General features: G+C 40.1%; 1 protein-coding gene across 1 annotated transcript in view; it reads right to left on the bottom strand.

The window, feature by feature from the left end:
• tnpo3 (transportin 3) overlaps positions 1–12,362 on the bottom strand; it is a 74,496-nt gene that overhangs the window by 15,937 nt on the left and 46,197 nt on the right. Inside the window, exon 17 of the mRNA XM_060842755.1 lies at positions 1,147–1,263. Within this exon, the coding sequence (XP_060698738.1) occupies positions 1,147–1,263 (117 nt within the window). The remainder of the gene's footprint in view (positions 1–1,146; positions 1,264–12,362) is intronic.

The raw sequence follows: 12,362 nt of genomic DNA, 5'->3' as shown, positions 1-12,362 counted from the left end.
GGTGGGGAACAGAGGGATAGATTTAGACAGAGGATTTGGATTGGCACAGGTTTGGAGGGCCGAAAGGCATGTTCCTGGGTTGTAAATTTTCTTTGTTCTTATGTGACTGGTCAAACCTCATTGTACGCATATCACCAAGGCTGCAGAGCACAGAGCATCTGTGATAGAAACGCAGATGTCATTAAGGGTAAACCTAACAGTTCCAGAGTTCAATGAGAAACAGTGATGCATGTTAGACAAGTTTAGTTCTTCAGGCTCTAGGAGGATTCTTGTCGCACAGCAGTATTTGTCCCTGATTCAGAGCCTGGAGACTAGATGCATGACTTAACACATCGGAATAAGTCAATTAAAAATATCTGCAAACCAGGTTCTCCCCCAATTTTTACAAAGGGGTCCAGAAGGGTAAGGCAGAAACTGTAGTTTTGCACTAAAATTCTTTTAAATCATAGTTTATTTACTACTTAACTGAACCTATGAATATCAGTCTGTTAAACACAGAGGGGTCAATCAGGACTAATAGTAATCAGTTGATAGTGTCCAGTTGTAAAAGATTGCAGAAGGAATGGAAGTGTTCAGGAGTTCCACAAGTCTGCAGACAAAGCCCAAGAGACTTTGAGTGCCTCAACTCTGTGGAACCTACTTTCAATAGTATCAATACCAACTTAAGCACCTTTCCGTTAAGTATTGTTAATAATATGCATTTGCAAATGTCTTCATCATTATAAAATGTCCCAAGGTGGTTCACTTCAATAATATCATACAAAAATCAGGTAAATAGCTACTAGGACTGGTCTCTAATAGCGCGGTGAAGGAAATAGTTTTAAGAAATGTTTTAACAGAAAAAGAGGGGGCTAGAGAGCAAAGAAGTTTGGAATGAAATTCCAGAGTTTCGGGCCTAGACAGCAGAAGGTTGGCACAACCACTAATGGTGGTTCAATATATGTCAAAAATACCCAAGGAATGCAGGTAACTGCTTAGCTCTCTCACCAATGCACCATTACCCCTGTCCTACCCTCCAATCCCCTCAAGAGTCCCCTCAAAGCATCCACTTGCAAGGAGACCTCAAACCATGCCTTGTCCAGGATGAATTTCTTCAGCACCGAGGGGAGATATCTTGTGGCACGGGGATACCAAATCCTACACTACCTGTACCATGTCCAGAAGTCCTTGTCGGCAGCCTTCTTCCATTCCATATTCATCAACCAGAATACTGCCCAGGTAGAGGAAGCAAGAATGTGGATGCACGCGATACACATTCACCATCTATGTGGAGAGGAGAAAGAGAAGTATGAGTGGGAGCAATAACAAACATTGCATCTCCAATATAGTATACAGCCCCAAGTCTTAAATTTGCAACTTCCGCCACAGAACACCATTTAGCTTTTGTTTGCTACCAGATCACGCCGCAGGCTTTATTCTGATACCTCACTCAAATTTCTGATAAAATTTAATGAAAAAAAACCTCAAATGTAAGCATGTAAAGTTTAAAATCATTTCTGGACATGAGCTAAATACCCTGTTGCTACAGTATTTTACCACGAAGATGTCTATTAAAGACAGAAATCACACTCTTGCTTTTCAATTTTTCAATGTTTTGTTCTGATCATCCAGTTGATCTGATTTCAAAGGCAATCTGAGTCACAAGGACAAAATTAAAGAACCTCAAAAGCACTGAAACAGAACAACTGAAAGCTGACTTTATAGGAGGAGTTTATAAAACAGGTTAGAAAAAAAATATATTCAGAAATTAATGACACTCAAACCTAGGCAGATTCAGAAACAAACATAAAATGCTCAAGGAACTCTGCAGATCCAGCAGCATCTATGAGGGAAATAGAGTTAACAATGAGCTTTAAAGAACAAATCATACTGGACTCAAAATGCTAATTTTGTTTCTCTCTCCATAGATGCAGCAAGACCTGCTGAGTTTCTCCAGCAGTTTGCTGGAAAAATACTGTGCTGTTTGCTTTAGACTTCCAGCACCCACAGTATTTTGTTTTCATACCAAGCATATTCAGAATTGATTTCAGAATGCTCTTCACACAAACTCTAATGAATCTTTAGCACAGGGAAAAAGAGGCAAAGGCTCTACAATGATAGTGTGGTGGCTATGGTAGTGAGCTAGTATCCAAAGGTTAAGACCAATAACCCAGAGAATGTGGGTTTAAGTTGAACATGGCAATCTACACATGCTTGGAAAGCAAAATTCAAAACTAAAACGATGTCAAGAAAAGTGATAGCAAAATATTAATTGTTGTAAAACTCAAACTATGATGTTCTTTAAAGATGGAAGCTTGCAGTCTATACTGTTTAAATCATGTGTCAACAATACCACACCAGCGTGATTGGCCCCTAATTGCCCACTTCAGTGGCCAAGCAGTATGCTCAATTAAAGCAACCAGGGATGGTAATAAATATACTTGCACTGTCTATATCCAAAGAATTAGTAAAGATTACAAAACAGATACCGCAATGATGGTGGTAGGAAAGATCTAGTGTGTAGAACTTTTTCCAGGTGAATAAGCTAATATGGACTACATGACCGTCCCCACTTGCAGCTGTCCCTGAGTTTCTGAACACAGCACAGTGGCCAACGTGATCTACAGTACCTATCAGCACACTGGCAGCACCGTGGCTCCTGCATCACATGGTCAACCATCTTAGTTGAGTGACTATCAAACTGGAATCCTGTGTAGGTTTAGAAAATACACTATCGCGCACTTACTTCCAAACTAGTCACAGTCAGATTAAGAATGCTTTGTGCCCTTTCACCCAAATCATAATCAAATAAAACACAAACAACCCTTTAGAACACTTGCATACTGCATCAATATTAAAGCAAATCATATTACAATATGAAATAACATTTTATTTTTGCTAATTCTGTTGTTGAGAGATCAAGTTTAATATGGTTAAAGATAATTTCCATATGCCTCAGAAATGCCATAAAACATTATGCAAATTATATCTTCAAATATGGTTCCTGATGGAAGCAACTTATCAAATATTATGCACCCAACACAATCCCAAAATCTTCAGTTCATCTACTCTGGTGGCGTTATTAAGAGGGGCATGGGAATAATGGGTTCAGCCTTTGATTTACCTCACAGAGAAAAAAATATAAGGTCTGTGGGACAAATTTCCTGCTGCCTGCTAATCACCTTCCTGGGTCAAAGACATTGCAATAGCAGCTGCTTCTGTCTGCCATCTTGAAACAACAAATGCCTGTATGGACATGTCCTGCATGAATCAAAAAACCTGAACCCGATCTATCCTGATGTCTCAGTCTGACAGCTGATGTTGCCCACTGGCCAAATTTGGAATACCCCGATGCAGTGTCGGAATGCCTAAATAACTAAACAAGGTTCAGACATTCAGCAGTTAAGAAGTGCCCAGCATAAACGTTATCTCCAGGGCCAGGAACCCGACTTGCAGGTCTGATCTGCCACAGCCCTCAGCTCCTTGATATTTCAAAAAAATCCATCTACTCCCCACTTTAAATTCTTTCAATGATCCAGCTGCTACAATTCTCTGGGATAACATTCTCTCTAAGCTGTGCCACTCCAAAGACTCAGCAACTAGTGGCAAAATGCCAAGTTCCAGAAGTCATGGGCACCCAGAGTTCTCCAAGGCCAGTCCAATGATTACAGGGACTGAGGCCATAAATTGCTGTTCTGAGGCCAACAATTCCAAACATACACTAGCTTCTGGGAGAAGACATCCCTTTGCATCTGTTTTAAATGAGAGTCCTCTTATTCTGTAACTATTCCCTAGTTTGAGACTTTCCCACTGGTGGAAACATCTTCACAACATCTAACCATCAAGCCCCTCCAGAATCTTGTACGTTCAATATAACATCAACCCTCATTCTTTAAACTCTAATGAGCCAATACGTACTCTGTTTAGCCATTCTTGAGAAATCAATGCTTTCATCTCAGCAAATAGCTTAGTGAATCTCTTTTAAGCAGTCTCCAATGCTGGTACATCCTTTCTTCAATACAGATAACAAAACTGCACATAGTATTCCAGATGTGGTTTCACCAAACTGCACTGTTGTAACATTCTTCCCTATTTTTAAACTCCCTAGCCATAAGGGCCAAAATTCCAATAACTTAATTACCTGCATGCTACTTTTTGTGTTTCATACACAACACCTAATCCCTCTATGTTGCAGTCTTTGGGGTTTCTCTCCATTTAAATAATAGTTGACCTTTTGATTTTTCCTATCACATTTTCGCGCCAACTCCATCTGCCAAGTATCTGTCCATTCACTCAATCTATCAATCAGTACCCCTTACAGATTCCACATCACAACATGTCCACCCACTGATTTTTATGCCACCAGCAAATCTGGATGATTTACACTCAGCCCCCTACTCAAGTCAGTAATATAGACTGTGCATAATAAACTCCCCAGAACTGATCTTTGAGGCACTCCAGTAGTTACATTTTTACAACCTGAAAAAAAAATTAACCCCAACTCTACTGTGTTTACCAATCCTCAATCCATGCTAATACATTACAGCCAACACTATAAGCTCCTACCTTGTAAATTAATCTTTAATGTTGCATCCACTTGGAGTCATCTGGAAATCCAAATACAGTGCACAGGCCATTTTCCTTTTATCAAATCTGCTTGTAATAGTCTCAAAGAATTCTAAAAATGTGTCAAACAGGATTTCCCTTTCACAAATCATGATTGATTGCATTAAGCTTTTCTAAATGTACTGCTATTTCTTCCTTAATAATGGTCTCTAGCATTTTTCCAAAGACAAAATGTTCGGCTAACAGACCTGTAGTTTCCTAATTTGTATCTCCTTCATTTCTTGAACAGGGTATCACCTTACTTTTTTCAATCTGCTGGAACGCTCCTGGATTTGAGTGTTGGTCCTGACAACTTGTCTGCCTTCAGTCCCATTAGTTTGTCAAACATTTTGTCCCTCATGGTAGAAAGTGTTACAAGACCTTTCCTCCCAATAGTACCTTGCTTATCCAATACTTTCAGGATGTTTACAGCCTCCAACATGAAGACCAATGCAAAATAATGGTTTAAATTACCTGCCATCTCCCTATTCCCATCCAATTCCAGTCATATCCTCCAAGGGTCCCAGAATCACTTTTCATACATCCATACAAGCTCTTGCTAGTTGCTATTTTATATTTCTGGATGATGAATTACTTTCATAATCAATTACCCCCATCTATTAGTCCACAACTGCTAGTTCTTCAATTCTCAATCCTCTGGCCTACCACTAATTTTCACTACTTTGTCTGAGTTTTTGAGTGGATACTCCCATTGACTGCCTTAGTTAACCATGGGTGGTTCATCCTTTTCATTAAATAATTTTTTTTTTAAGGCCAGAATAAATTATTAAGCATTACAAAATATCTGCTTAAATGCCAATTATTGGTCTTCTACTGACCTTTCCCTTTTTTTTCCAATCCCACTTTAGACAACTCTCTCCTTATACCTCTACAATTGCCCTTACCTAAATTGATGACACTATTTTAAGACTAGAGTTGTTCTCTCTCAAACTGAATTGGAAATTTTATTAAAAATAAGATTGCTATCCCACAGGACCCTTAACTAAAAGTTTCAATAATCTTCTCATAATATGTTAATAGTCTAAATTAGCCTGTTCCCATTTGTCTAGTCAATATATAGATTAAAATCATTTGTGACAATAGGAGTATCCTTCTTATGTGTCTACATATTTCCTGAATTATTTTTGACCTATAGTGAAGCAGCTTTTTAGGGGGCCTATAGACCATGCTAATTAAGACTTCTTTGCCCGTATTATTCCTTATTTCCACTCAAACTGATCCCACATCATAATCTAATACTCAGTCACACAATTATATTTTCCTTTATTGACAATGCTACTCCACCTCCCTTACTTGTTTGCCTATTTTACCCGAACTTTGAATACTCTTGAATTCAGAGTTCCCAGCACCAGTCACCTTGCAACCACAACTCTGTAATAACTATTAAGTAATAGTTATTTAGTTCTATCAGTGCTATTAATTCCTCCATCTTGTTATAAATGCTGTGTGCGTTCTGAGAAAGAGCCTTAAGCTTGGACACGTTACCATTAATACTTATTTTTAATGCTAATTTTTACTGCACGGATTATATTTTCTGCCTCTTTCTGCAAAACTTGGGAATATCATTCATCTCTTCACTCCCCTGCACCTGTGCTCGCTCATTTCTTTTTGAATATTTAAGTTTCTCTGCCATTGAACCCTTGCCCACATTAATTAATTTAAAACTTCATCAACCACCCTAGTTATTGATATGTTTGCTCGCTGAGCTGAAAGGTTTGTTTCCAGAAGTTTCGTCACCGTACTAGGTTACACCAGTGAGCCTCCAGTGAAGCAATGGCGTTATGGCCCGCTTTCTATTTACGTGTTTAGGTTTGCTTGAGTTGGTCATGCCATTTCCTGTTCTTTTTCTCAGAGGGTGATAGATGGGATCCAAGTTGATGTGTTTGTTGACAGAATTCTGGTTGGCATGCCATGTTTCTAAGAATCTCGTGCGTGCCTGTTTAGCTTGTCCTATGATGAATGCGTTGTCCCAGTCAAAGTGGTTTCCCTCCTCATCTGTATGTAAGGATACTAGTGAGAGAGGGTCATGTCTTTTTGTGACAAGTTGATACTCATGTATCCTGGTGGATAGCTTTCTGCTTGTTTGTCCAATGTAGTTCTTGCAAGGTATTTTGCAAATGACATTCATTTTGCTTGTTGTTTGTGTAGGGTCTCTCAAGTCTGATGTTGTTATCGAGTACGGGGATAAAACATCCAAAAACAAACCTTCTAGCTCAGTGAGCAACCTTACATCCAGAACCTCAACCTGAGCTACAAATCCTCTCGAAACTCACTAACCCTAGTTATACAATTGGACAGGAGATTAGTCTCAGCATGGTTCAAATGAAGCCCTCCCTAATAGGTCTCTTTTTCCTCCCAGTAATAGTACCAATACAATCATGAATTGGAACCCATTTCTCCCAAACACTCTAATCTTATTTAGTTTATGTCAATTTTCAAGCGCCGCAGGGTGTAATCCTGAGATTACACCATTGTGCTTCTGCTTCTTAATTTAGCCCAGAGCAGTTCATAATCTCTCAGCTGAACCTCTTTTTTAGTTCTAGTTATATTGTTGGTACCTACGTGGACAACATCAACCAAATCCTTCCCCTCCCATATGATGTTCTTAACCACGGCACCAGACAAGTAACACAGCCTTTAGGAAACTATCTTTGCTGCAACGAACTGTATCTATTCCCCAAACAATGCAATTCTCTATTACTACATTTTTTTCTCCTCCCATTTCAACAGTGCTCCATAGCACGAGCTCACCCTCCTTGCAGTCTTCGCCCTTGTCTACACTGGGACCAAGAACCTTGTACCTACTGGACAACAGTGGAGGCTCCTCCAAAACTTAATTTTGGATTCCTATGCCTGCCTCACTCCCAGTCACACCTGCCTGCCCTTGACCATGGACAAATTTGGTTGTCTGCTGTAACACTGTCCAGGTAGCTGTCCATTGTCTAATACATTGCAGTTCCACAACTCATTTCTGAGCAGAAGTGCCTTGAGCTGTTGATACTTTCTGCAGATGTGGTCACATTGATCATATTAATATCCACCAACTCCCACATACTACAAGCTGCAGTCTATCGCCTGCCCAGCCATCCCTATTCCACTTAATTGATTAACTTGGAAGTTAAATATTTTAAAAGTGAATTTCAGAATTGTACTGTTCAGCCTTAATAAGTATCTTGCTTTAAACCACTTGGCCAAAAGAGTAAGAAGAAACACCCACCAATCATCTACCAGTTTTCCTCTGATGTCATACTTCGTTCCAACAGTTACAATAGGTTGAAGGGACGCTCTGCCAACAATTCATATCTCCTGCTGTCACTGTCCTTCTCATGCAGCTCCATGCACTCATTCTGTGTCACAGTGATGCTGACTTGCTGCACACTCTTCCTAGCTTGCTTCACAGTGAAACTGACCTGCTGCATACTCTTTCCTATCTGGACTTTGTTGAATATGGGATACAGTAGCTCTTCTGGGTCTGGAGTACAGTAGAAAATCTGAGCGGAGGCAGCATAAACAATAACTCTGGACATTGCTTTCTGCTACATTGGGGCCAGAGCCCAAATGCTCCTTGCCATTGACATGAGGCTGCCTGGCAGGCTGGCACTGTCCTGCCTTCTACTAACTGCTGGGGCAGATGGCAGTATGCAGAGGCAGCCAGTGGCACAGAATCTACGCAGCTCAACTTTGGCTACACCAGATTTGTGTGCTGACAACCTATACACAAATGGATAGAGGCAGGTAATCACCCAGACTGGTGCCCAAAAAGAATGCAATTTTTAATTCTGTGTTTTTAATTCCTATTCAATATCCCTTTTCATTGTTTGCTATATCTGGTCTGCTTATTGCACAGTGCAGCTTTCCCTTTGCATTCTTAAAGGGAACATTGGGATAAATTCCCCCATCACTGTGCTTTATAAGTATTTCATACCAAAGTGGCTGCACTGTTCAATTATATTCAATATCTAATCTGTTGGCAAGTAGTGGCAATGCAACAGCCTGAAATATTGTGAAATACCAAATCTGATGGCAAAATATTGCATGGCACTTAATCAGCCATAATTCTAGCGGAATATCACCCTCTACTGACGAGCCTAAAATATAGCAAGGGCAGCACATTTTCATCGCTCACTTTTCGGAGTATAATTGCATTGGTGTTTGTAATGTGTCGTCGAGACTTAGTGCAGAACAAAGGACCACAGTGAAGGTCATCACTATAGCCAACACATTCTGTAGATACAATAACTGTTAGCACACAGGAAATGCAGTGTATAGGAGTTCATAATCCATCTGAAGATACGTGGACAAGCTGTTGGACCAGAATCTCAATTGTTATGGTACAGGAGGTGGTCATTTAGGGCAACATACCTGCATGGGTTTAATAAACTAGTACCAATCTCCTGATTTTTCCTCATATCCCTGATAATAATCATCCAATGCCTCAGTTGAACTGGTCTCCACTATACTTCTAGGCGTTGCATTCCATACCCTAACTACTTACTATGTGAAAAATTCTCCCATTACCCTTGCTTTGTTTATCAATCACTTTAAACCTATGCAGTCATTCTTTTTGTTTCTTTTAGCGTGGAATCAGGTTCTCCCTATCTACTTTGTCCAGCTCACTCAATTTTGAAAATCTCTATCAAATCTCCTCTCAGCTGCCTTCTCTCCTCAAAGTGCAGTATCCAAATTTATTCAATCTAATCTTATAACTGAAGCTTCTCATTCCCTGTAAATGGCTTTCATACTGTCTCTAATGTATTCACTAATTTCCGGTAACATGGCACCCGCAACCGTACACATTACTTCAGGATAGCTCTTGCAAAAATTCAACATCACCTCCTTGCTCATGTATTCTGCCCCTATTAATAAAACTGAGAACACTGTACGCTTTATAATTGCTCCCTCCTCCTGTTCTTACACCTTTGACGATTGGTACACATATACATCTAAGTCTCTGCTGCACACACTTCAGAATTGTTTCTCCTATTTTATATTATCTTACAACTGACATGCATCACCTCTCACTTCTCTGGATTGAATCTCATCTGCCACCTATTCATATACTCCACCAACTTGCCTGTGTCTTTTAGGAGTTTTACACTGTCGTCCACAGTTTTCAATTCTTCCAAATTTAGTGTTATCTGCAAACTTTCAAATTGTCCCCTACGCACAGATCCAGACCATCGGTAAAGGGGAAGTTGCCATTATCCTTCTGGACTTATAGGGCTGCTCTCCCATGAGAGAGACCACGACTGATGGTAGTTTAACCATATGTTAGCTAAGAGGAGAGGTAGAGAAAAAGAGCAGTCTTTCATGGAGACCTGGGATGGTGCAGGCATTGAATCCATGCTGATGACATCACTCTGCATCACAACCAGCTGTCCAACCAGATGAGCTAACCATTCTTTTATTGTTTTGGGGTTTCCTTTTAGGTCAGCTGCTAGTGTTTTTCTCATAGTTCCTCCTTCCTGCTCTCATTTGGGTTTCACCTCCAGCCTAATCCTTCAGTTTTCCTGCTGGTTTTCAGTTATATTTTCTGCCTTACATCTGTCATAAGCACACTTTTTCTTTCTAATGTTAATTTCTATTTCTTGTGTCATCCAGGGAACGCTGGATTGTTTTTCTTACCTTTTCCATTAGATAGAGTATACCTCAATTGTATTCAAAACCATCTGTTCTTGGAGGCCATTGTTCAATTACTGTTTTTCCTGCCAAACTCTTACACCAATCAATCATGCTCAGCTCTGTGCTTGCCTTTTAAAGTAAGCTCTCCTCACTTTTTTTTTAAAAACTGTCAATTGTTGTATGTCATTCTCCAAAACCACCATAAACCATACTATACAAAGATCACTGTCTCCTAAACATTTCTCCACTGACACTTGATCCACTTGGCCAACCTCAGTTCCAAGACCAGGCCTAACAATGCATCCTTCCTGTTGGACTGGATGTACCAGAAACTCTTCCAAACACAAGTCCTCCAAAAGAACCACAGAGTTAATCGCAGAGGGATCTCTCTCATTTCTAGAACAATACCCACTTGCAACAAGAAACCTCAAATAATCAAATGGGTCAACACTAAGTCATGGCTTTGAAGCAGCAAATGGTACAACTACATCCCCCAGCTAAGTGGAGCATCGCCGAAACTCAACATGACAACAGAAAGCGAGTTGCCAATTTGCTGGCCTGAACAGAGAATGACAGAGATATAATGCTGCAGTGCAGGAAGAAACCGTGCAGGAGGCACGGTGGCCAGTGGTTAGCACTGTTGCCTCACAGCACCAGGGATCCAGGTTCAATTCCAGCCTTGGGCGACTGGCTGTGTGGAGTTTGCACATTCTCCCCTTCTCTGTGTGGGTTTCCTCTCGGTTCTCCGGTTTCCCCTCTCAGTCTAAAGATGTGCAGATCAGGTGAATTGGCGATGCTAAAATTGCCCATAGTGTTAGGTGCATTAGTCAGAAGGAAATGGGTGTGGGTGAGTTACTCTTCGGAGGGTCGGTGTGGACTTGTTGGGCAGAAGGGCCTGTTTCCACACAGTAGGGAATCTAATCAAAATAAATGGAACTGAAGCACCTCACTCAAACCTAAGGGATGACATTTTGAGAGACAGATCTCTTCCTCAGTTATGGTACTGCAATATATTCTATATTTGAAAACAGGATCAGAATGACACAATCCAATAGTAACAAATCTAAGAAATTTGCGTAGGAGTCTCATTTAAGACGTCTTTACAGAATTGCTCTTGAAACAAAAATTTCAAGGATCAATCTATGTACCTTTGGCTAGCACTAACTTGGTTCAAATGGTGTCAATTTCCTCTCTGTTCAAAGGCAGGGGGCTCAAGTCCCAGCCTCAAATTTGAACAAATAATCTAGGTCAACACTACTTTGCAGGATTAAAGCACACTGCAACCATCCTCCATCAACCAAGAGGGATACAGGCTTGCAATCAAGTTTCCACAAGCCGATTCTAGTCAAGCTATTCTGAGTATTGAACAGGAGAAATGGAGAAAGAGTTGCCAATATCTTATTGCCTGCTACAGCACAAGCTGCTAGAGGACTGGGAATAAGTCACTCATAGCCCTCAGATGGCATGCAGAGAAGAAACTACAAGTATTTCTTCTATACTGCATGCTTTATCAGTGCAAATTGGCCTTAATGTGATCGATGAATTGTGGATGTTGTTTGCATATTGCAAACTTTCCGCTGAATGTGTATAGTGAGTTTTCCATAGCGTAATCTGTATGGCAGTTTCCCATAGTGCAATTTTCTATAGCACAAGAGTGCAGAAGAACTGTTGTGTCTCCCATACAGGTTGTTCTGCTGTAACACTTCAGTCTCAGTTGAGAAGATTACTCACTGAACCTGCTGCATTAGAGGGAATCCTACTACCCATCAACAGAATTTAGAATGCAAGAAATTTTAAGAACTGGATAAAGCAATTAAATCCAAGTTCATCCCTTCATTTGAATATAAACATCACACCTTCTGATCATGACCTTTATCTCAGATTTTTATCATATCTCTGCTCTCATCCCAGACATAGATCTAAACTGCAGATTCTACAATGCTCATTTCAAAGTTTCTTCCCTTATAACTTAATTCATTGGTCCACACCATAAAACAGAAGAGGTAGTGGTAATTCCTAGATGGGAATACCATTACAGAATTTTAGATCAGAATACACATTTTACAGGCTTAAGTGCAATGAGTAATTAAGGCAGCACATGAAACTTTGGTCTTTATTATTATAAGTTGAAAAAT

This window comes from Hemiscyllium ocellatum, chromosome 23, assembly GCF_020745735.1.
Source record: "Hemiscyllium ocellatum isolate sHemOce1 chromosome 23, sHemOce1.pat.X.cur, whole genome shotgun sequence".
Classification (NCBI taxonomy): Eukaryota; Metazoa; Chordata; class Chondrichthyes; order Orectolobiformes; family Hemiscylliidae; genus Hemiscyllium; species Hemiscyllium ocellatum.
This window is presented reverse-complemented; position numbering and strand designations above follow the sequence as displayed.